General features: G+C 41.5%; 1 protein-coding gene across 1 annotated transcript in view; it reads right to left on the bottom strand.

The window, feature by feature from the left end:
- SYNJ2 (synaptojanin 2) overlaps positions 1-26,836 on the bottom strand; it is a 745,535-nt gene that overhangs the window by 330,460 nt on the left and 388,239 nt on the right. The window contains exons 8-11 of the mRNA XM_086927319.1: positions 25,691-25,863; positions 22,214-22,295; positions 2,532-2,684; positions 2,273-2,438 (exon numbers count right to left, since the gene is read on the bottom strand). Coding sequence (XP_086783445.1) covers positions 2,273-2,438; positions 2,532-2,684; positions 22,214-22,295; positions 25,691-25,863 — 574 coding nt within the window. The remainder of the gene's footprint in view (positions 1-2,272; positions 2,439-2,531; positions 2,685-22,213; positions 22,296-25,690; positions 25,864-26,836) is intronic.

Here is a 26,836-nt window from a genome sequence, read left to right as displayed (position 1 = left end):
TTTGGGAGATGCAGTCTTCCAGTAGGTTAGCACCCATTTTATCCACTATTTATACCAAAAATGTCAGGTCGATTCAGCATCTCATCACATATCAACGGATCCACCATAAGGTATTTTATAGTATTTGTTATCTGTGGAAACCTCTCAGAAATGGATCTGTATGTTTTATATGAGAGTCTTGCTTTAAAGGAAGCTTCATTCCTACAATCTATTATAACACTTTTCAAACTCTCGATAATTGTCACAATAGGGATACAAATCTTTCCCTACTTTTCACAAATTTTTGGGATGTGGACACCGTTTAGACTCACTTTTGTGTTACAGGCCATTAGTCTGCCTGCTTTTTATGTCTCCACTATAGGTTTCTTCTGTCTTTTATTTGATTGAAGTTTAAATACTCACTTCCCCTGATCAATGCCTTCACAGTATTCCATAATGTCTGTACTAGAACTCTGCACTGAGCGTTCCTAAAATATTACCCTATTGTTTCACAATATTTGCTGTGTCTATAGGCTCCACCAGCACCAGTTTATTCAGTTTCCAGGGTCCACATCGTTAGTCTTTCTTGAGGGGAAGGAATATTGAAAACAGCACAAGGACATTTACATGTACGTCCTTTAGCCAATAACTCTACATCTTCTTTTCAGAATCTGATGGATAATCCATAGGGACTGAGTGCTTTATAGTTCTAAACACGTTACTTGCCCTTTTATCCCATCATTCGTGATCACAGACACACACAGCGTCCTGACGTGATGGTATCTCAGGGTAAGTCAATCTTCTGAAAGAGTGCTTTGCCTCAGTAATGAAAGGTTGGAGCTCTGCAACACGTTGACATATATATATTTAATCCTAGCTTCATCCTTAGTGTATGTACCATCTACTTGCATGCAGTTAATCAATAGTCATGGTGGTGTCTCATTACGTTAACCAAAGGTCAGCCTACAGCCTTCGCTTTCATCCACACCATATTTTTGAGCCATGAGTTTAGAATCTAGGCATTTAATTTTGCAAGGTATGGTGAGCCTGAATTAATCTACTTGGATGTTAATCTCATGCAGTGCTTAATTTGTAAAACATGAAGGGCCAGGGCCCTTCTTGGAAGGCCACTGCAGCACCCATACCCTGCCAGCGCTGCCAATGACAGTGCCAACATACCACCTAACCAACGCACTTCTACAAGTGTGACAATGAATACTATTTCATGTCACACAAAGCTTTAATAATGGCCTGAGAGGCTGGTATTTGTTAATTTTCAATGTATATTTACTTAACAAACACGGTTGTTGTGCTCATCTCAAATTTTAAAAGACAGCACCACCATATGGTGGACTGCTACTAGATCCGAAGCTGACAATTAACACCTTAGCAGCGTCGAACGTTCAGCGCCCAGTGCTGAACGTTCGAATAACGGGTGCGGCCCCGTCGGCCAACGGTCGTGCGCAGCACTGGCAAGGTAGTGCTTGCGACGACCGTTGGCCGACGGCAGCACTTAAAGGGTTAAGTGGCGGTGCCGAGCACTGGAAACCACCGGCACAAGTAAAACACTGATCCCATGTAGATTAGTGAGGAAAACAAACTGTCATCTTTGGGTTCCAGCTGCTTAATTGATGTGTCTCTAAGCCCATCCAGCTGGGATTCAATAAATGAAAAAAATACTCCATAATTCACAACTCAGGCCAAGTCTTTCCCTTGTTGATATTCTGCCTTTGTAGACAGAACACGCAAAGATTAGATCCGGGCCAACAAATGTTGATGGGAAGTTGATGCATACAAGGATGGTGTAAAAAGGCATCACAAATCATTAACACATATAGCACCAATACTAAATATGCCAAATCTTAGATGGAATGGATCGTTACCAGCATAAATGTTGTGCTTGGATTTCAATGGATGACCTAATGTTCGCAAGACAACCTTTAGAGAATATCTTTGTGCATTTATTGTTATAAAACTGCAGTACCTTATGTGCATAATGGGGTAATGATTGAGTTATTCATGTGAATGGACAGCTACGAACCTTAAAAAGTTACTATAAATTTCTTTGAGAACAGAGCAATGCAAAAAAAGTCTGGAAAGGCTCTCACCTCAATGTATTACAAATGTAATTTCTTAATTGAATGTGTTTTAAGTCTGTGTTCATAATAATAACACAGTTTGGTCAACCAAAGTACAAATCAGTGTATACAAATATGTCTTTCAGGACTTAACATTGTAAAAGATGAGCATGAAGATTTACAAAAAGGACGCTACCTAGTTACTTTAGACTTACACAGAAGAGCTGCGTTGCCCATTAACATCTTTCCTTTGTCTGCATATTCTTCACTGTAGAAATCCCCCATGAGTAACAAGTCAATGGCTTCCTGCTTCACTCCATCAAAAAAATTTGTCTGTATGGTTCTGGACACAGACCTTGCTCCGTCTTTGATCTTCCCTACCTGTATTTCAAAGATAAAAACAATCGTATATTATATAGCAACAATAAGCTCAAAACAAAAATCTGACTGAAAACGGTTAAACATGTTTCATACTTTTGCTTTTCCTTTTAGTGCTCGGCTGCCAGTGAAAACTCGACTTAAATTGTGTGCATTTAGAGACCACATTGCCTTGTAAGACTCCTCAAAACGCTCAAGGACAGACTTCTTGTCGATCACTCCCAGGCTCTCCAGTTGAGTGCGTAGACCCTGTGCAGAAATACAATGAAATTAAAGTCATATCATTTTGAACAATGCATTGTGCAAAGATGCTATTCATACTGCAGTATACATCAACTCAATCCATGTACTTTTTTTCCACACAATAAAGTGTTAGTCAAGCAAAGAAATTATCTCCAGGATAACTCGGCTCCCTATAAACAGACCAATGCTTAAAAACTCAAACCATCTTATGCCACACCGTTTGGAATAATGCAATGTCCATCACTTGTTGGGTGTATCTGTGTTCAGTTGGTTGCCAGTTGATTGTTGGAATTTCCAAGGGTGCAGACTCAAAAATAGGATGAGGTGTGGATATTTAGGAATTCCACTAATTTATCAGAGTGTGATAGGTAGTGCTTTTGTTTCATGTAGGGTGTGTGCCTGTCTCTCATGACCTTAGGGTACACACCACTGTCTGGTGTTTGTCACTTTTGCCAACGCTGTGGGCTTTGAAGTTGGATGAACTGCCACAAACCCTTGTGTTCACTACATTTTATTTTTCAGTTACTGGGCATATGTAGTTGTCTCCGTGTCCTTTGCACGCTTATTGACATTTTCTGGTTATTGTGGATTTCACTGCAGACAAAAACCTCAAAATATCTAGATTTGACATAAACAGAACATTTAAGCTCTTAGAAAAACAAGTTCTACCCACTTCTAAAAGTAGGTAGAACCTCCTGCAGCGATCCCCAAGCAGGGATAGCATTGGAAAGGGAAGATTCTACCCTTTCCAACTAGGTCTCTCCCGTCTGCCTGGGAGGCTGAGATAGCCCCACAAGCACATTGGCAGTGAAACTGAAATAGGCCGATCGGCTCATTTCAGTTTCGGTTTCAGTGAAACAATCCAAACAGCCTCTGGAGCTGGGGAAGCTCCTGAGGCTGTTTTAGGCAAAAGAAAATACCTCTGGTTCCCGCACCAGAGGGATTTCCAGTGCCATGTTCACGGATGGCCGGGAGCCTTCAGACGCACACGAGCACCGTAGCGTTGGACGGCTCCTGGCTGTCCGACGCATGGAACAGGTTAGCATGTGCAACACATTTAAATTAATTCATAGTATGTAACCAGTATGATCACTAAGAGTTCACGTTTAAGTTAAATAGATTGCTCACGAGTCATGGGATTGATTGTTATCGCGGACAAATGACAGTCACCCGTTAAAGGAATTGCTACGGCGGAAGACTTCGGTTTGAATTTACGAGCGGTCAATGTTGTGCATTCCTTGGGGAGCCGCATTGCTGGAGCTGGTGGAGGACGCAGAGTAATTGAGGGGACTGCAAGTCCCAAGAAGCCTTGCCTGCCATCAACGCGCCGCAGCTGAGCGCCCAGGGGAAAGCCTACATCACGGCTCGCAGCACCCGTCTAAGCCCGCCAGTGACCGGAGGAGACTGGGCTGGGCCCCCCTGTGAGTGCCCCATCAACTTAAGGTCAGTCTTGCTAATATATTCATACTCCGTCTTTATCAAAGCTCGCAATTAATCAGGTCCTTCGAACAGATATTAATCTGCGTCCTAAGATGAACAAGGGAGAGGGAAAGGGGAGAAGAGCGCTACCCAGTGGAAGCGTGGTGGGGACACTGGATCAATTTCTACTAAGAGCGACCTCGGTTCTCGAACATGAGATAGCAATCACAGAGCACTGCCTATCCCTTGAACCCCTATTGTCTAAAAGATCATCTCTGGGTGGCTTGGCCTCTGCTCGTACCCCCGACCGTAGCACTAATACTGCTGTTGATAATACTAATAAGGTGAGTGACCTTTTACAGACTCTAAATGGGACATTCATTGGAAGTGCCCATCACACAGTCATCTGCTGAGAATGTTCAAGAGCATGCTGCCATTAACCTACTCCAACAAATTTCTACGATGTCTGTGCCCCTAACTAAAAATAAAAGCCTCGAAGTAATCCCAGACCCACAGTAAAGAGGAAGAGGGGAGGGGTTCCACAGAGACCAAAAATCGCAAAAATTCCCAGGACAAACAAAAATGGAGGAGGTGCCACATTAGATCCACCTACTATAGACAGTGCCCCCCTTACTGCTGGAGCTCTGAATCTTGATCCAACAGGCGATTTATGCCCTGAAGCTAATGAGGCTATGTGGAAGAGATTGGAAAACTTACTCCTGACATCTCTAAACCCTAACATCTTTAGACTGAGCCAGATTGAGGAAAGACCAAACAACTTTGAATTGCAGGCTAAGTCTAATCTCTGTGTCCTTGAGGGCCTATTTGCTCAAACCAGGTTGCCATCAGCGCCTATACCTTGCAAGTCGAGTAACACTGTCTCAGTCAAACCCAAATCCACAAAACTACCTGCAATGAAATCATTACCCTTTAGGAAGACCCTCACCACAGCTACCAATCTAGATGTTGCGACGGTTGCTACGATTTAGAATACCGCTGAGATAGGGAACATGTCGAGTGAATTCGCTCAATCCATCACTAGTTCTCCGGGCGATGAACGCTCCTCCGCAGCGACATCAGCTAATAACGCACCAATGGCAAACCCAAATACTAGCTGCGCTATAGCAAGACTGGACAGTTCTTTACCAGGGACATATGGTTCAGAACTGCGGGAAGGACAGACTGAAACCACTGAACAATTACTATTTGAAGTTATACACTGGTTGAACACACAACTGAAGGGTGTTGGGATTTGGGACGGGGATATTTATAATCAGATGATCATAGCCAAACGATCTGCTTGGATAGGACCCTCCAGGAAGGAAGGGAGGGGAGATTGTGTAGTTGACAACTCTAATAATGAGCTTGTTGTTAGACTTCTCTTGCATCGTCTGGGTAATAACTCAGGAAGTCATTCTGACAAAATCTCTGTCCTGCCATTAGGGTTCTTCTATAGACCCCCACCTCCACCCTTTAATAGGGAGGGGCCCACCAAGTGTAGTGAGACAGCCCTGGCCCCCCAAGAAGAATACATAGATCCTTAAATTTAAATCTCACTAATAGATTTGCCCCCTTATCTGACCTAGATGCATGCGACTGACTACACTCAGTCACCCCAATTCTGGCAGAGAACACAGATATTCAGCCTATTCTCTCTCCAGTCGCCGATGCGGGACAACAGATAATACATTCCAACCATCCAGAAAGTACGGAGATTCCGATACCTCTAGCTTTGGGTGGTAGTCCGGCCTCTTTCTCATTAACATTTATATCTTGGAATATTGCCGGCCTACCGTCTAAGATCACGTCATCGGATTGGTCATGTTTCATAGAGGGACACAACAATATTGTTTTCTAGGAGACTTAGTCATTGAACATGATTTTCCTCCTGGTTATCTGGCCTTCGGTAAACTGGCAACCGCAAGGCCTTAAAGGAAAACCCTGTGGGGAGCTGATTATTTGGGTTAGACAACAGACAGGCTATCAGGTTGAAGAGTTAATAACCAACAGCCCTGACATTCTGGCCATTAAAGTCCGATCGGAATTTGAGCCAGATTTTATATTGATCAATGTGTATGCGAGAGGGATAGCAGGTGGGAAGGCATCATCAACTGTCTCCCAATTGGATACTTTTATTGAAGCCATGAAAGGGGTAAATCATTTGGTAATTGCAGGTGACTTCAACTGCACTTTTGAGCCCCTTGCCATGAAGATTGCAGTCTTAGCAGAGATGAGGATTCTAATTGGGGGATTAACGCTGCCCCCAATTAATAAATGGACTGAGGAGGCTCTCCAGTTAAAAAGCTTATGCTTGGAGAGGGGTCTAAGGGCTGTTAATGGGAGGTCGATATCAGACTGCGAAGGCACCCACACCTTTAATAATGGGATAAGAAGCAGCAGAATTGACTACTTTCTTATTAATTTAGAAATATAGCCAAGACTTCTGGATATGAAGATCCTACGTAGAATGGAGAGTGACCACGATCAGTTATTGCTAACTCTAGAGATAAAGGGTCAGGATCCGCCAAGGGCAAGTACCGAAATAGTGAAAGCAGATGTAATTATGTCCCAAGATTGTCGTCGGCTAAAATGGGCAGTGGTATCAGAAGATGATAGCACTCTAGATCTGATAAAGCTATCTCTTGAAAGCACATTAACAACTCTCTCCACTCTAGACACTCACGATGACTCCCTCTCTGCCGTTATGTATGAAGGTACATGAGGACCTTTTTGTTTAGCTGAAAGTTTTTTTTACTAAAAACAAAAGATTTACCAGGCATGTAATTAAAAAATCAGCAAAATGGTATGACGGGGCATGCAGAATTGCTTTTAGACCCCTCTCTCAAGTAATCAGGTTGGGAGTACCACAGGAGGTCAAAAATGCAAGGTTAGAATACAAAAAAGTACAACACAGAGCAAAGAAGAATTTTGATGAAAATAGATGGAGGGATTTGCTACATGCAAGTAATGGTAAAAACTGGCGGAAATTTTGGCAAACAGTTAAATGGGGTAGCGGAGATATAGGGCCTGTATCAGTCAATAATGTAAGGCCAATAGAAAATCCCTGGAGAGGCTACTTCACTATTTTGCTCACTTTACTACCTCCTGGTTATTTCCCATTCATCCAACATACCTTATTGAAATACACATCAAGATATAGTTTCCACACTAAAATGTAACGTTTACAATCTTTTATTTTTCATAAAGCGGAAGAAAGCTATTCTCCACATATAAATAAAAATTTCAGAGCAAATTCCTGAAAGCATATATAATAAAAAACATTATAAATTTCAATACATGGTATTCGAACCAAGTGTTCGCAATATCTCATCAAATACAGGCAGATTAAAATAAATACATTTGCAAAGACCTATTGATCAAACAATCACAGTACAGTTATTAATCAAAATAAAATAAAACCCCCTTCAATCATTAGCTTGAATACTATTGCTAAACATTAACCTGATCCAATCGCCTTTTAAAGTTTTGCTTCTGGGACCTACAGTACCAACAATTCATTTATATCTGTTGTTTCCTAGGCTCCACTTGGACTCTATATTAAAACCAGTGTGTCAACGCGTTTCGGTGTTAAAACCATGGATACGGGAACACCTTCAGGACAAAACAATTCTTTTAGGGTCACCGTTTTCAAATTTTGGTATCCTTCTTTAGATTAAGTGTGAGGATTATTATCAAAACAGGAGAATAATATCCTTGTTTTTCAAACTAGATGGTATTCTAATTTGACGTAGACCTTTTGAATGTTAGAGCATGCCACGCTGTTATTCTCGTCTAGCCTATCTTCTGTTATGTGGTTCAGTTCCAGAACATAACGGATATCTGGTCCAAAAGTCTTCTCGTGTTTAGGCTTCTGTTTGAACGAGGGATAATGTAGACTGGAACTTTCCCCAGTGTGGTAATCCCCACTTCTCTCAAACTGGATATGTTCTGTTTTGTTGTGGGTCCTCGTTTCTGCCTCGTTTTCCGTACGAATATGTTCTGTTTTGTTGTGGGTCCTCGATTCTGCCTCGTTTTCCGTATGGAAAACGAGGCAGAATCGAGGACCCACAACAAAACAGAACATATCCAGTTCGAGAGAAGTGGGGATTACAACAACCATGAGCTAGTAGTTAACATCGATAAGACCAAGTTCATGGTGTTGCATAAACATAAAATAGTAAAAGGCAGAGTAGAGAAGAACAATGCGTCCCTGGAGCAAACTGACACCTTTACATATCTGGGTGTAACAATGGGTAAGAGGATGAACTGGAAACCCCAGATAGCTTTGTTAGTCCTCAGGCATAACCAACTAGCAGGTGCCCTACTAAAAGAACACCGACTCTCCCATACCAAACCGGTAGGGCCAGCTCTAACATCTATAAAGGGAAAATTAGGGCATCCATAATTTATGGTGCAGAGCTCTGGGGCTTTGAAAATCTAGCTCCCCTAGTCCTTGCTCAAAATAAGTTCCTGAGATCACTAACTGGTCTCCCTCAATCGACTCCTCTTAAACTCTTACTATTAGATGTGGGATGTACTTCATTTTAGGAGGCAGCGGGTTTTAGACCCCTGCCTTACTGGAGACGATTATGGACAACACCTGAGTTAGCACCATATGATAATGCAGTAAAGCATATTAGAGAAGCAGGCACATCTTCAAAAATTAATTGCCGACAAAAGACCAAGGGCACATTACTTGATGTGGGGCTCAGCCATCTGTGGGAGGACCCGGTAGGGAATCTGTTTCCCACTAAAAATGATTACAAAACACTCTATAGGGACATGGTCAGCTACAAGTCCATGTCATTGGTGAGTAGCACCTCCTTGACAGGTAACTTTTGGTAGACTCTTGCAAGGTCGATAGCGAACTGCTTGGAGTGGAGTGACTCCTCCTACTAGTCAGCAACAGCAGCAGCCAGTCGTACAGCCAGCAGCGAGGAGGAGGCAGGAGGCAGACGCCACATCGCGGCCCTCGGTTCTCACCGAATCGCGGCTCGCCGCGTTGTATTGCATCGTATTGTGGTACCTGATTACCGCCGAGCCGTGGCTCCTTGCTGCGAGGAGGAAGGCGTTGAACGCAGCCCCCGGCTCCTGACTGAAACACGGCTCCCGGTTTTCCGGCTGATCTGTGGCGTCCTCTGCCCTCCAATCAGTGGGGGACTTAGTACAATCTTTGAAGGCGGGAGAAGCCAGGCGCGGCTGCCGGAGGAGAGTTGAACTTATTGCTGGTTTTAACCCCCGCTACAGCACTGATGGGGGGAGCTCAGAAGCACAGGTGAGCCTGAAAAGGCAGACGGCAAGTGGCAAATTGCAGGCAGCAAAAGTAGGCAGCAAAAGTAGTGATTGTGGCAGTAGTGACTCTGTGCATCCTGTGTGCCTTGTGAGCTCCGCTCACCTTCTCTTCATCTGCTTCCACGTTACTTGGCTGGGCAACTCTATTATTGATGTACATTGTCAACTAACTAAACCTACCTTGCGAGTATAGCATGGAGCAAAGTAAGGTGAATCTAGCTTGAACTCCGGCCCAGGTTTTCACTGTGACACGGCACAGCAGCAGCAGAGGAGCGGAAGCACTGCGGAAGTCCTGCTGCTGCACGGCGGGGGCCTCCGTGATACGGAAGACTGAGGCACTTTGGAAAGGTCACATTGCTATAATAGTCCCTGAGAGCCTTGTGAATCCCCCCGTCCGCGCACAAAAGGACGTTGAGCGCGGCCGCCATTAGAGGCAGCCGCTGAGTGCGTGCTTAGTGAGCCCGTGGAAGCGGGCCAACTAGGTTGGGTGCGGCCAACGGGTCACCCGTGTGCCTTGCTCACAGTATTTACACGTTCATATACGCCTACCTAGTAATTATTTGACCTTCTTAGCTCATTATCCTATTCCATCCTAGGATCAACCAACAAATTACGCTGCACATTTATATTGCCCTAAGATGTCGAAAAGGATTCCAGTCACCAGGTCAATGTCAGCAGTTGACGCCAACGGAGGCGCAGCCCTAGCATCCCCAGCAGGGCCATTGAGTAATGATTCCAGCATAATATGCATAAATATTCAGAATTCAGGTAAACTTTCTGGGGCCCCCAAGATACAGAACAATGAAAAAACCGCCAATACTGGCTTGATAACTAAATACTTGCTTCCAAAACCTTTAAATGGAGTTTCAGCTAATGGCAGGAGAGACCACCTCGGAAACAACTCAAGTGTTAAGGAAGACTTCTTTCCCTCTACAACAAATTCCCAGAACCCCTGCCCTATGGAGACAAAACGCCGCTCTCTTTCTTGCCCAAATACAGTCATCGTCAATAGTCCTACCCAATTGTCCCTGGCCCCAGATTCTGTCCCCAATACTAACACAAGCTCTGCTTCAATGGGCCTTCACTTATCACCTCTTACTGACAGCTCTAAATCAGCCTCACATGTGCCTGGAAGATCTATAATAACTGAGGCACAAATAAATCAATCTCATTCAACCATTAGGCAAGATCCTTCTTTGATTGCTGCCTCAGGCTCTCCCGTTGCTTTAAAAAAACAAGGATTTGGGAGAACTTTCAGTCTTATTTCTACAGCAACTTGAAACAAAATTGAGCAAACTCTGGAGTCCACCCACAGCTCTATAGACTATCTAGTGGAACAAACCATTACTGCACCTCTCAAAACATAGAAAATCCAAGTTTCATGGCTGGCTCCGAATCGCCAAAACTCACTAACCCACAACACATAACGGCCAAAGCTTTACTTTGGCAATCTTCCAAGATGGATTTGCAAATGGATCTCTTACAGATAATTGCTCTGTGTTTGGCAGATTTGAAAGGAAAAATGGACCATATCACAAACCTGATCTCTACTTCACAAACAACTTGCTCATGAGTGGCCATTGTGGACCAGTGGGCAAATCTTCTTGCAGTTTTGACCACTTTAGCAGACTCAGTCCGGGTCTCAAGAGCCCCTTTCGGTCCATACTTACAACTGATTCCAACCAAATTAAATACAGAACCTATTAACAACTCAGCCGACTTACCTGAAGATCCGCTTGCAAGCCCAATGAAAATATCATTTGCCATCATCCACTGTCAAGTTTAACTTCTTCAATGAGGCCCATACCTGTTGCACCCTGCCTTTCAACTAGCTGTCAAATAATAGAAGAACTAGACGGCGCTCCAGAGATCAAACAGAAGGAAGGTCTGCTTTCTAGAAAAGCAAAGAAAAAACTGAGGAAAGCCCAAAAAAGGGAAAAAAATAAAAATCGAGCAGCGTCCCTTCTTACTCGTACATATACAACTAAGCCAGATATTGGCCCTTCTAAGTTCTATACAATTTTTTCAGTAAAGTCATCAGGAAAGAAAAATAAAGAAGTGTTACCAAATCACCTACAACTCCTCAAACAACCATCAACTAAGAGTTTAGCTGACGATTCTTCCCGAGTGGCAATTTCTTTCAATGCCCCCTCTACTTCTTTTGCTGATAATAAGAAAGAGGAGGCTCATACAACACCAACTCAGCCCAAGTCCACCGAAGGCACAGATGTGAGGATTAGCCTTGTCCCCGTACCGACATTGCTACCCACAACCTCAGGGCCACAGGCGGAGGCTTGCACGCAACCACTGTTCAGTACTGCATACAGTACCAACATGCACCATCAACAGGTGGTAAAATCTCCTCCAGGACCAATGGTATATAGCACCCCCCCCCCCCAATTCATCAACCAACACTTGCACTTGACAATCAAGTCATACCGGGAACCTTAATGAGCAGTAGCCGTTTAGAATCCGGAGTGGTGGAGGTCGTACTTACACCGAGATACCCTGCCAAAGGCAATTATGATGTTTTGAACAGAGGCAACATCTTGCGCTTATTTTCTAACATATCATTAGAGCATATAGGCTAGGCAGATGTTGCCTGGGTTAAATTCCAAATCCTGTCAGGCAACTCCCATGATGAATCCACAGTGGTCGGGCTATACCAACAGTCACACCAAACGACAATGCTGTGTGAAGCCAATCAATTGGCAGACTGGGGCATTGAGATTAGGCACTTACCTCAAGACAGATATCCTCATGTCTTACTCAATACATTTTTAAAAACGTACTCCATCTTAAAATGTGCTGACGGTATCCATCCCGGTAATGATCTTACCAGCATTCTTTCCTGTTATACTTGTCCCTGCTGCCCAGCTTAGAATGTGTGATGCAAGAGCCTGTTAGAATGTTCTGTGTGGATGTCTGGCAGTTGAATGTGGGCTGAGTGGCAGGAGGCCACTCCTGGTGGGGTTTCCCTTTTATATATCTTACTTACCATCGTACCTGAATAAAATGGCATCAAGAAAGCCTATGGACTACCTGGCCTTATTTACAACATTTTTGGCGACTTGAGAAAGAAGTATCAACAGCGTGCAGAAATCTACAAAGAACCAAAGGCGAGAGAGAAGAGCCAACAGCGTGCAGAAACCTAACCTTTAGAAAACTGAAGAATCTACAGACAGAAAGGAGTGTTGAACTTGTGAAGAGATAACCCAAAAGTACAAACAGAAACAGAAGATTTTTAAAAAAAGGTAAAAGACTTTCTATGTTTGCATGTGTTTAGCCAACTGGCACTAGGAAACCCCACCAGTGACCAAGAAATCGGTCGCCCTAAGAATCAGGAGTGCCAGATCAAGCCCAACATCATAGACTTTGTGAAAATACTGGTAGCATCAGATTATCACCTTAAAATAGACTTTCAAGACATTTGAAAAAAACGCCTTGCTTAGAGAAATAAGAGAGAGCTTTTAAGTAATAGAACTGCCAACTGTTCGATTGTGTGCTCGTGTATTTGAAGCGCAGGTGAATGAAATTGTCATCTGTTTAGTGTTGAGCACTTGAAGGTTTACGACCTGCACTCAAGAGAAGTTTTCCTTTTTAGGACAGGTTTTGTTAACTGTGAGAGTGGATGCGCTGTTTTGGATGCAATGCTGCACTGTGTGATGACATAAGGAGAGAGTCACGGGCAGTACACGGTGCGATCAAGCAAATTTCTGCATATGCGGCTGATCGGCACTACGGAGAAGCGTTACATTTGATACTCTCATGTTGTGACACCTGGGAATGAGTCTACATATTTGAACTTTAGTTTCACGGTGAGTGGCAAATTCAAACGGATGTAATATTTTTCGAAATTTAAAGTCGACATGCACTCACCGGTTCACGAGCTACAGTTAGGCAGCCTCTATGACGCATCATTCTCGGTGTGCATTGCTGCTCTTACACGCTTGACAGCAGTGGCGTGCCGAGAGCTAGACGGTGCGCCGTGTAATGCGTACCGCCATTTTGAGCATCGGGACATCGGGAATAAGGGAAATTGCGCTCTGCCGCTAATTTTTCAAAACAACATAAGTTCATTTGTGAAGATGTCCTAACCAATGGAGAATGCAGGCTGCGATCTTCCTCTGCCGCAGTTTTAGCGGACAATTTGCTGAACTGGCGCTTTGAGTGGCACAACCTTACTACTCATTTAAATGACTAAGTTTGGGAAGGACCTCGGGTGAGACATCGCTAACCGAAGTCAAATGGGGTGACACAGATGACATTTGGAGAGCAGTTTTCTTTAAAATGGAAGATAACCTCGGGTGAGAGATCGCTCACCGGAGCTACATAATTGCTGTTTACTTAATTTACTTGTGACATTATATTTGCCTATATGTATAATTTACTTCTCACAAAATGGTTCTGTGAAGGTGGTGGAGGGGGTTGAGATGAGTTTGTAGGAGCTAAGTGCCCTGTATTTTTGTTCATAGGATGGTCTTATTCTTTAAGGTTATGGGAGTTATGTGTTTGAAATGTCACAGGGCATTATGTGCTCTGTTGCTTTTGGCTTGTGGTGTGATAAGTCTTCCACTTTTTAATACTTACTTGAAGTTTAATGGAGCTTGGAGTTCCAATTTTCAAATATTTTACATGGTGTTTCAGGGAACTTGGAGTTCCACTTTCAAATATTTTTATGGAGTTTGAGGGAACTTGGAGTTCCACTTTCAAACATTTTTATGGTGTTTCAGGGAACCTGGAGTTCCACTTTTGAATGTTTTTATGGAGTTTGAGGGAACTTGGAGTTCCACTTTTGAATATTTTTATTGGAGTTTGAGGGAACTTGGAGTTCCACTTTTAGATATTTTCATGGAGTTTGATGGAGCTTGGAGTTCCACTTTTGAATACTCTCATGGAGTTTGAGGGAGCTTGGAGTTCCACTGTACTGTTACGCCGTGAGTTGGGACCTTTTTGCCTCTTACTGACCTGGCCAGTTGGTTTGTTTGGTTTCTGGGTTGAGTATGTGATGCGTGGGCGTGATAGTGTGTTGGTTATTTCGTTGTGTGAGTAATGTTTGTTTAAGGAAGAGAGAAGGTGGTGTGAATGTTATTTATTAGTTTGCGAGATTGGTTTGTGAAGTTGTTAATTGCCAATCTTATCTGATTTTACATTTATGTTGAAATTGCGTGATGTGACTTATTATATCACTTACTCTCCGCAATTTCTATTCATCTCTCTCGTTCATCAAATTAAAGAAGGGAGATGTGTTATACTTGTCCCTGCTGCCCAGCTTAGAATGTGTGATGCAAGAGCCTGTTAGAATGTTCTGTGTGGATGTCTGGCAGTTGAATGTGGGCTGAGTGGCAGGAGGCCACTCCTGGTGGGGTTTCCCTTTTATATATCTTACTTACCATCTTACCCGAATAAAGGAGCATCAAGAAAGCCTATGGACTACCTGGCCTTATTTACAACATTTCCCAACATGAACCTCTGAGGATTACCTGTTCTACTAATCAGAGAAGAGTCTCTACTAGCAAACAGGACATTAATAACCGTTTTGGACATCAGGCCGAACGTGGCCATCATTCGCCCCGTCGGCACCTTTAAGTTCCTTAAAGGCAACACAGATCACATATTGAACGAGCAAAATAACTACTTAACAATCATTTCTTGGAATGTGGCTGGCCTTCAGAAACGGACTAAAAATGACTCGGCTCTAGATTACCTTCAAAGCAGTGATATAATCGGTCTCCAGGAGACATGGGCAACATCTACTACAGCTCTCTCCGGGTACTTTGAAATCCATGTCCCGGCTTCAAGACGCAACCTTTTTGGGCAGCCAATGGGTGGACTTTCTGTTTACATCAATCATTCCTGAAGGTTGGAAGTAATCACACTTGCACCTCCCTCACCTGGAATCCAGATACTATTTATTAATGGAATAAAAAATCATTATAATCCGCTTAGATTGCTACTATTCAATTGCTATGTTAATCCAGCTCTTACCCAGAGAAATCAAGCACTCAATGATCAGGCAGCCATCATTGGAGATTTTCTCATTAAATATCCTCATCATAATCCACTTATAGTAGGAGACTTTAATAACAGATTTCTCGACAAAACAGGAAATGAAAACAAGCACCCTAAAGAGGTCGCGATACTACAAGCCTTATTTGATGCATGCTCCATATCCTCTGCTCATAATCTCAAGAAAGCAAAGGATCAAACATGGACTCCGCTTGCAACATACAGGAATATCTCTACAATTGATTATCTATTCATTGGTAGCACACTAGCTTTGCATCTGAATGACTTTGTCATCGACAATCGAGTAGAGAGTGACCATAGGCCCCTCAGAGCATCTTTCGGTCTTTCTACTGTTGCATCTTGTAAATTTACATCTATAGGTGAATCTACGGGCGAAGAACGCGATAAAGTCCCACGCAGGATAAAATGGACTACCAATCTCAGTACAAAACTGTCTGCATGGACAATAAAAAATGAACACTTAAAAACTGCTTTTGGTACGCAAGCCCTCTTAGACTATTGGCCCATTCTCCTGATAGATTTGCATTGGGCGCTGGGGGGAACATTGGACGCTCAACAAAAACAGGTGCCGAACAATCTGAACCAGCCCCCAAATAAGGAAATTCCCGAAAGCAAATGGAAGCGTCAAATTCCCCCAAATGCAAGACAAAAAAGGGAAAAGCATTGCAGGGTGCCATAAATGGATCACTTCGAGCTGCCCATAAGAAACGCGCATGGGAGCAACGCACTAAACCTGGCTTAAAATCTTTACTCTTCTTAAGGAAAAAAATCCAGCTCTATTTTGGAGATATATCAACCAAGTCAGTAATAGTGGCCAGTCCAAGGAGAACGGAGTACCCGAGAATGTTTGGGTGAATCACATCAATCAGCTCTACAGCAGTGGGACAGGGGAGCTGTCAGCCCTCTCCTTGCCTCAAGCACCAAATCATGATAACACCCAGGGTCCAGGCCTCTCTGAAGCTGTAGTAATTAAGATCATTAGCCGCATGAAGAATGACACCGCGCCAGGGCCAAATGGAATACCAGCAACAGTTTTTAGGTCAAATCAATCGTTCTGGGCAGAGCTCCTAACACCTCTCTTTAAACCAGCCTTTCTTACAGCCACAATTCCATCCACCTGGCAGGGCTCAATATTACATCCACTTCATAAAAAGGGTAATCGCTCAAATCCAGCCAATTATAGGCTAATAGCTTTATTGGATATTGAAGCTAAGGCCTATGCTTGTGTCCTGCCTTTAGAACTCGAAAACTGGGTCACAGAAAACTGCATTCTTCCCAGCACTCAGTCAGGCTTTAGATTAGGCTGCTCCACGACAGATAATATAATAGCACTGTCCTACCTTTTGTGGAGAGCCACTTTGGCCAATCATCCATTATTCTGCGGTTTTGTGGATTTCAGTGCAGCGTTCGATAGAGTCAACTGAGGGACACTATGGAACAAACTAAACTCATGGGGGATACCATCTGCACTTCTCTCTGCACTGATATCTCTGCATCAGAAAACCTGGGTGAGGTTTAAAACAAGAGCCACAACAGTATCTGCAAAAATCGCAACAAAAAATGGTCTAAAGCAAGGCTGCGTATTAGCCCCACTACTATTTAATCTTCATACTGCCGATTTGCCTAAAGAATTGGCAGGTGCAACTTCGGTCGCCCCAAAATTGGGTGGTATACGACTACAGATTATGCAATATGCTGATGACATTATTATCATGGACCATACAAAAACAGGTCTACAAAGAGCGCTCACTGCCCTTAACACATATAACATAAAAAACAATCTTCTGATGAATGAATCAAAAACCAAAGTCATGATTTTTGGGAAACATAAAAAAAAGAAAAATCTGTCTTGGCGAGCAGGTGATCTACATATAGCGACCTGCACCAGCTATAATTATCTAGGAGTTTGGTTTAATGAAAAGGCAAATCAAGTATCCCATCTTAAACATCTTCAGCCAAAGGTAGCAGGGGTTATACATAGTCTGAGGCGCTTGAATCAGCAATTGCACAGCCCGACAGCTGAGTCAATCTTAAGGGTCCTACGCGCCAAACTGCTCCCGGCAGTGTCTTATGGTCACCTGGCCTTCCCTGGCAAAATGGATTCATTTTTAGTGAACTATCAAATAATGGCCTATAAGAAAATATTTTCGGCTCTCCAGCATGCAAGGAGGGCGAGGCGGAGACTTGAGCTGGGCCTGGCAAGCGCAGATCTTCATTGTCAGGGAGACTTAATTAAATCCTACATCTGCACTCTACGTGTACCAGCTCAATCCATGAAAGAACAATTGCAATCAGTGTTTACGGATTAACTCTCTCCTTGGTACAGACAGCTGCATTTGGCCATCTCCACATTGAAGATTGAAATTATCAACTTTTCTAATCCAATCGTTTCCCTGTCAATGTGGGAAAAAATAAATAAAAAGGCAAATCACTCTAGTGTCATTTGAGAGAGATGTTGCTCGGCTCCCCAAAAAACCACTCCTTGCAGCTTTGAATGACTCGTATACTAAGGGAAAATCTCAACCATATTTTAATTATTCTCTTCAATCACAGACTCGCAATAAAATCATTTATACGAGGTTGTTAGCCCTTCCAATTCATGACTTCAACCCGCTGTGGGCTCGGAGGAATGGTCAACTAACATGTATGCTCTGCAATTATCCATATGAATCCTGGTTACATCTGTTATGTCGTTGCCCTCCTCTTGCCAATGATCGCCGACGCCTACTGGTTCCAGTTTTTCGGGAAAAGTTACTGAGACATTGCAGGGAAGCGTCTGATTTGTGCTTCTGTAACAATTCAGCCCAAGTTCTAGCAAGAGCTGGGAAGTTTGTTAGCATTATTTTAACTGCACTTCATAATTCCCAGCATTAAGAAACTGACAAGCCCTACTCTTATTGCATAAATGAACGTTGAAAGCTAAATCTTTAGTAACAAGTATTGTGACACTTTTTGCTATTGTCTTTTATACTATACACCTTTTTCTGGATCAAACAGCCAATTGTGATATATTCAATTAACTTGAAATGTTGCTGTTTGGATTTTAAATGTATTTGTATTCCCAGATTTACAAATGTGTATGTAACCTTTTATTGATCCTTATATTTTAATATTTTATCAAGTATCAATATGACGTTTGTATGTTACGGTTTTAATTAACTGTATATTAAAAAAAAAAGACAGGTATTTTTTTAGAACATAAGTATGAAGTCAGGCCTGAAGCATACTGGTATTTAAACGCAAGACCTTGCAATAGGAAATTATATCACCAATTTAGAGTGGGTATCCTTCCCACAAAATCTTTTACATCAAAGTGGCATAATGATTTAGACACTAAATGTCCTATGTGCTTAACTATGGAAGAGTCTATAGCTCATGTATTGTTTGGGTGCTCAGAATATAAGGCTCCTCGACACAAATGGCTCAAGCCGATCTGTTTAAACCTTGGCACAATATCTTGCCAAACAGCATTACGTACCTTGAAAACAGACACACGCGAAGACGTCGCTATAGCTATGGCGACGTTTCTGAGCTGGACATGGAACAACAGTTTGAAGGCTACCGCAGTTACTACTCTGCATTAATTAACTTGGATATATATCTAGTGAGGTGTATCCTTTGTGTACTGTATTTCCATGAATAATCGGTTTTTACATATGGTGTTTCACATTTTTCTTTTAATCCTAAGGATGTTAATCTTAGCCACTACCTTTACTACCATCAAATGATAAATTCTTTTATACAGAACCGTACGATTTTAACGAAAAATTCCTTCTCTAATTATATTTTTAAGGAATTCTAAATTGCAAGGACTATTTCTTAAGGTAGTTTATGATATTGCATGTAATGTAGTTGTGTCTTTTATGATTGAAAATATCGAATAAAGAATAATTTGAGTATTTGAGTTGCTCAACAGACTGATGTTACCAACTTCATTACATATTCACATTTAATATTGATTGTTTGCTTTCTATTGATATAATATTGTAACATTCATCCATTTAGATTTTTGAGTTAACTTAGCTTGATGTTAGGCCTGAGCTGAAAAATGTTTGCTTTAATGCTGCCAGTATGCAGATTTATTTCCTTTGCATGTGCGATATATATATTTTTAAAATTATTTTTTTAAAATGTATTTTCTAGAAAAATGATACAAAAAGGAAAAACAGTACTCTATCATTTGCAGGTGCGATATTTAATTTCTCGTTATTTAGAGAAAGGCTTATTGTTCTTTTTTATACTGAGGCCTAGGAGAAGAAAGCAAACGTGGAGCAACGATGGTGAGAGAAATGCCTACTGTTCAAGGTGTATCAGGAGGATGCAACATCCAAAGCCACAGATATGTACCAGACTGTGTGGAGATGGGAATTATGCCGGTTACCCTCAAATGCAGTTATGGGATTGACTCTCAGTGGTGGGAATGAGCTATGAATGTTCCAGCAACCATTAGTTGTTCTTTTAATTTGTGTTTCATAGGTACTTAGACTGATTTTACCTTGACTGAGAGGGAACAGATCTCTCTCTGGTGGGCTTCTGTGAGTGTAAAGCTTCATGCGAAGCAGTCTTCGCATTTTCTTCGAACTCATGCTGATACCTTGTATGCTTCAGCTTTAGAAATCCTCTTTAGAATTTTCCTTCTTAGTTTATGGTTAGATTAGAAAGGGCAAGCTTCTTTATTCAATACCTGATTGCATCAATCTGTATCCTCTGCTTTGTGGCTGTTACTATCTTGGATCTCATTTTATCATGACTTAACTTACTGGCATACTTTAGTCTCCAGGTCGTATTATTACATCTTTTACATCTGTTCCTGCTCTGCAAATATACTGGCTGAATAAAAGTTTTTAAATAAACCTTTACGGTTGAAACAACTGATTCTTAGTCTTCATTGTGGAGTCGTATTGGCTTCACAGAAAGGGAAATTTATTTCTGATGTTAGCTCCCATACAACTCTTCAAGAGGACTATCAAAGGTCCATATAATCAATGGGGAAATTTGTTCGATTATTTCAGTAAAAGATTTAGGTTTGGATATCCACGCTCCATCAAAATGACACCCAAGTCCACATCCATCTGGAGAACAACTCAGGAGGTCAAGCCAATTTGCTGTCTAACTCACACCGAGCATTGGTCACAGGATGAGAGAAAGCTTCCAGTGCATGAATGGAGCCAAATATATTAGCTTCATTGGGAGAATAGACTCTGCCACTAAACCACCTACATGCAATATGGGGTCTGGTCTGCTCACTCAAAGAGGTCAAGAACATGGGGCAGGAGAGGGGTAGGGTTTAACTATAACACTGTATATTAATTTTTGTCTCAAATCAATGCCATGCTCAAGGAACCAGTGTGCAACTCTCCATGTGATGGAAAACATTCACACTTGTGCGAATGGCTCATTCAGTAGTTAATTAGATGCCTTGTTATAGGATGCCCAGACTATTGAACTACAAGGACCTAACAAAAAAACTCATGGATAGGTTACAAAACCTCAAAATCATATGGTCTGGATGTGCTTAAAGCAAAGCAGGAACAACCACCCTAGAGAGCACTACACTAACTCCCAGTGGAATCCAGAAAAAGGATTGAAGACACTTTGGTCCACAAAGCTTTTTGAAACAAACACCCAGCATACCTATAAACGTTAGTGCACATAACTGCATCCTTGCCAGGTACTCTTATCCAGCCACCTCCCACCTGATTCCTTATCACTTCTTCAAATAGCAGAAACATGATAGCTGAACAGAGAGTGCAGGGTTTCAAACTCTGGAACCTTCTGCACCATTGTCGAAGGCTTCAGCCAAGCTCCTGACAATTTACTAAAATGATCAAAAGAGAGGGAATTCCTTCACTTGAAAGATAGCCTTTCAGTCAAAAATGTAAGAATGCTGGAAATGTGATTCCTTCCAGATCCAACTGGACTCCAACAACCCATGTTCTTTATGTTCTAGTTTGCTTCTCACTATAACCACAGCACTAAACAAAACATTACTGACACACTTTGCTAAAACTGTCGGGAACTGCTATTGAATGCCACATAGGGTGGATATGGATTTTGAAAAATAAAAATAAAACAAGTGATTACTTAAGAGACATTAGGCGAAAACCAATGTGATTTGCCCTGGAGATATATAGTGTGAGATTGAAAGATTACAGGATTCAAGAATAATTAAATGGGAGATCTCCAACACTTTTGTGAAGTAAGAGTATATAAATGTACAGGTGTTTGTTTTTCATCTGGTTTCTACAGGCCAAGAATGAATACTGCCTTAATGCTAATTAGCACATAGGTTCCCCAACAAAACCATGAAAAACCACACTAGAAACATTATCGACTGAAAATGAAATGTAGTACTTTTGGGATACAGTAAATGTACACTTTTTTATTCTTACATAATTTGTTTAAAGGTTTTCTCTAGTATGGAATTAGCCAGCAATGATATGGCCAAGTGCTAAGAGAGTTTAGTTCAAGGTGTGAAATCCCCTTTAAGAAAAGGAATTTAAGAAAAGGAATTTAAAAAACGGAAGGCTGAAAGGGGAATGGAAACACCTGGTCACGGTGAGATTGGGAAAAGGCAAGCATACATTGGTGAAATAGGTCTTGATAAGTGAGAAGTTTTCAACTGAATGGTATGGTACATTGTCGACCTGGGACATATTTCTAGATGTTGCAAGTGGTCAGCATGACAAGGCAATAAGTTTTCATGCAGAATTGCCCATAAAATGAATTTCCCCTGAATTCTGCCATGATCTAAATACCACTGGAAATTCAGAAAAACTACATGATGGACTCACCTCAAGTGCTATGTAGGCCTGCACACTATTTGTACGATCCAAGCAGTCAAGACAGTTCATTCGAAAGCTTCCTTTCTGAAAACTGTATAACAGATGTAGAAATGTAAGTCAGAAAATGCGCACAAACGTAGTTAGTATTCCAATGCTAAACTCTGAACAGGAATAGCCATCAAACAATTGATCTATATCTCGATAAATTAATCTACATCGATGTAAAATACATCTATATTCACGAATATATACACATAATAACAGATATAAATGTATATAATATTAATACATAACGGCTCTCTGTGCGTTGTGATCCATTAACCCCATCCAGGAGTTTTGATGACAACCTATGAAGCTCTAGAAACTTGAGATGTTTTTATTGAATTATAATGCATGTTACGAGTCACACATTCTTTATATTACATGTTTTTTCAAACAAAGAAAAAAGTTTATTGAAAACAATAAAATATTCTAGTAGGGCACTGTTGAAGCTGGGCACGTCTTTTCATGTTTCCATTACATAAATGCGTTGAATACACTTTGCTGCTCAGACAGTCATGTAAGATTATAGCGCCTACCACTTCCCCCAGGATGCACAATATCTACCTTGTATTGGAAATTCCAACCTCTATGTTCCCCCAGTAGCAAAAGATACCTCGTATTCTCCCCAGTACAAAACCAAAATAAAATGGAAGGTAAAGCTTGACTTAAGCCAACGTGTTGAAAGAAGGTAGCACATTTTAAAAATATTGCGAAAAAAGACCATGAAAATAATCTTCAACACAAAAAACTCCTTTAGATGCATCATGATCTCTCTAACAAGATTGCCCTACTTTTCCAACTTCAGAAAGGTCTACCATTAACACAGGATTGCCTTTACTCTGAGAAAATCGCAACCCACCTCTGTGTAGTTGTTCATACTGAATATATGAGTGTTCTTCCAAGATGTTGTTATAGGAAGCTACCTAATCACCGCTTCTTTTGTCTCGGTGCTAACGGCAGGTAGACAAAGCAGCACAATTTGGTGAAAAAATAGGTTCAGTTAATAATGGTCGAGAAGTGACTTAAGGTGGCGACACCAAAGGACCAAGGGATCTTTAAGCAACCTAGTGTTCAGATTTTGCAATCTTTACAGAAAAAGTGGGACACTCAAATGACAAGAGTTGGACACTGCGATGCGAAACCAACAGGATGTTGTTACCAACGCTTATCTTTTCTGTGGTGCAAGTTTAAAATCATCACCCGATTTTACAGATGCAGTTACTGTCTCCTTCCTGTAACCACTAAATGTTGTTCTCTGCACTTGTGTAAATTTTTTGGTGTGAAGTCTGTATTCTGCTGTATAAAGACAATCTTTTGCACAAGTCCTAATAACTGCTATTAGTGGTTTAATTGTAATCCTCCCTGTACAAAGCAATACAGAACAGCTCACATGTTGCAAAGAAAGAAACTGTAAAGTAATCACATTAACAACTAATATCCAATATAATACCAAAATTTTATCACAAATCAGGACACAGATCAAAAGAAAAAATAGAAGCAGTGTTTATTCACGAATATCTACTTAATGACTGTTTACTTTAATATACGCTTATTCTATTCATTTGTGTTTACTCTTACTTGGCAGGTGTACCCACTTATTAATAAGTTTATTTACCAATGCATGCTGTAGTATTTGGAAGTGAATACACACAGTGCCATGTGCAGCCAAGTACATATTGTGTAATCACTTACGGGTTTCTTTCATTTCTACTTGCCCCTTTTTGTGGGTGGCATCATGAGTGCTCCTGCACACTTTGATTGTGAAGCACATGGGCGCTTGCCACTTTGATGTGGTGCACATGTCGTCTTTGCACAAGTGACAGTGGCAGCACCCATGCACGCACAAGAGTGGTCACTCCTCTTGCTGGTGTATTGTACAACCATAAATTCTCTCCAAAGAAGTGAAACTTAAAACCTAAAGGTGATAATGTGCAGATGGTCCGAGTCAGAACCAGAAGGGATCATAGATTGGGCATAATTTCTTTTGGTACAGGTTTATGTTCCCGATTCATGGGGACATTAGAGTATATACCGTCCATGCGTGGCCACATTATAGGTCCTCGTTAATTAAAGAGCCTTCAGATAGGGAACGTGGTGTGACATATCTGAGCTCTACGTCCATTTGTGCAAGTACTTTAGCTCTAGGGAAGGTGTCTTATGGGGGACCCGATGGCACTCGGGTGATTACCTTTAGCACCACTGCGCAGCTATTCGGCAACCCTACGAGGGATTCTGCACATGGGTGCAATCAACTGCAAAGAAACTGTCATGTACTTATGCGGTTACTAATAATAATAATTCTTTGTTTGATTATTAAAAATCATTACAAAAAACCCTGCTAATACTGCATGTGCACATCAATTCATTAAGCATATTGGGAATAAAATATGTTGATGGGGAAAACCATTAGAAGTTAAATAAAACTCTAAACTATTACGATAGAGAAAAATAGAATGTTTTGGTGGGTACATACCACACTGGGACATATATACAACGTATACACATTAAATAAAATAGCAATTCAAGTATCATAAAAAGGACTAATTGTATCAATTAACTAGCCTCTAACAATTCGATAAAACTTTAAGCATTGCAGATCAATGTACAAAATATGAATAAAGTGCCTCTGTGCTTACATACCATGCCATAACATAGCCTACCATTACCATTATAAAAGCAGATCTTAAAATAACCGGAAATCTGACCAGTATAAAACCATATTAAAAAGTATTACTGCACTCTGCGATGCTCTAGAAAGATTTTAAGTGAGTTCAGCATTTTATCGGCTAAAAGAATAAACTTGGCAAATTGACTAATTAAACGGATTGATCTCCCAGATAAACAAAGTATTATCGCTTGGCAGCATGTTCTCACTCCAGGATTGATAAAAAAAGGTTTCAGCAAAGTTCTCCACACTTGAAGTAGGTAAGGGCGGACACACACTATTTGCAATAGAGATTCATTAAGGAAACCACAGAGGCTACAACTATTTGCTTACCATTCTTGCATTCTTGTAGTGGCATCCTTTGTTGGGTATCTAATGTTGTCACTAGTTCAAAATAACACCCTTTATATTGGGCAGATGTATCTAATTTTACTGTCTGTAACAGATGCACATGTCATCTTATGAAAACTCTTTTTTAATTAACATAAAATGGCATGTGCTTTGTAATTTTAGACCAGTGCCACACAAGGTCTTCTCGTGGCATTATAACTGATTGATAGGCAGAGCCACATGCTCGAATTAACAGGACATCTCCCAGTGACTAGATTCTATGTAAGTCCGACTACAGTAAGTCAACATTCGTTAATTATACAGGTTAACGAAACATGAATCAGCCATTTTGTTCTGCTATGAACCACGAGAACCATAGTTACAGTTCCAAGGTTGCAGCCCGAGCTCTGGAACGAATACAAAAAGAAAAATTCAGAAAAAAGACTCACCATGGACTTACATTCTGGCCTTTTGCGTAAATGCCAAATTCATCCAAGTGCAACTTTAACTGAGGTTTCAGAAGATTCTCTAGTTTTTCAATCTTCCCGCCTTTCACAAGCTGATGATAATCAAAATTGATCATAGGCACATTTTCCGCATGCAAAGAGGCCCACAGCAATTTCTATTGCAAAAAATGGAAGAGAAAACATCTTTTTTCACAGTGAATTTGTGAAAGTGCTTTTGTAATCCAGGACAGAACATATAAGATAGGCTTTGAACATATAAGATAGGCTTTCACCTTATGCATTGCTAGATATGGTTCGAGAAATCTACTAAACACGACATGACATTCAAATAGACATACTTTTGTGGTGGTGTGATTAGTTATAGACTAATTTTGCCGCGTTTGCAAGTACAAACATATTTTTTAAAGTGTTGATACCTTTTTAAGTATTTTTGTGCAAACTGCCTCTGTGCAAACTGGATGAGGATATTGCAAGTTGTAATGTCTAACCGCTTGACGGTGGACTTTTGCCTCCATAAATTTCAATTAGGATAACTCAAAGGTTAGAAAGAATTAGAAAGCTACACGCGTTTTACTTACAAAATGAAATCCATATAAAGAGATCTTCAGGGTGTAATGGGGGTTACATTCTTTAATGCATTGTTAAGAAAATCCATGTATGGCACGGACTTCGGCAAGAATCAGCAAATCTGCATCGAATTTGGTGCACACATTTCCACCAGATGCATTCATTGTTTTTCAAAATCTGCCTGCAATAATGCATCGCTATAAATTCGTTAGAGACTCGCTGCTTTTCTCAGCATCTGGCAACCGTTCGAGGTACAGTGGTCAATAAAGTAGAAGGGTGCCTCATTTGTGGGCCAAACAAGCATCTGGGCACTACCTGTGCAGACTGACCGCTGATCCTGGGGACCTGACGCTGTGCTCTCTCCTGCCGCCGTGTTGCCGGTTCCATCTCGCATCCGGGGAGGAGGAGGACTACAGCTCCCAGGCTGCTCGGCAGTGACTCCGCCTACTTCCTACCACTTTGGCGCCCGGAGGCAGTTAAACTCAAGAGGCTCCCTCGGTGGAGCGGGGCCAAACAAGCATCTGGGCACTACCTGTGCAGACTGACCGCTGCTCCTGGGGA

Source organism: Lissotriton vulgaris, chromosome 6 (genome assembly GCF_964263255.1).
Source record: "Lissotriton vulgaris chromosome 6, aLisVul1.2, whole genome shotgun sequence".
In the NCBI taxonomy this organism is placed as follows: Eukaryota; Metazoa; Chordata; class Amphibia; order Caudata; family Salamandridae; genus Lissotriton; species Lissotriton vulgaris.
This window is presented reverse-complemented; position numbering and strand designations above follow the sequence as displayed.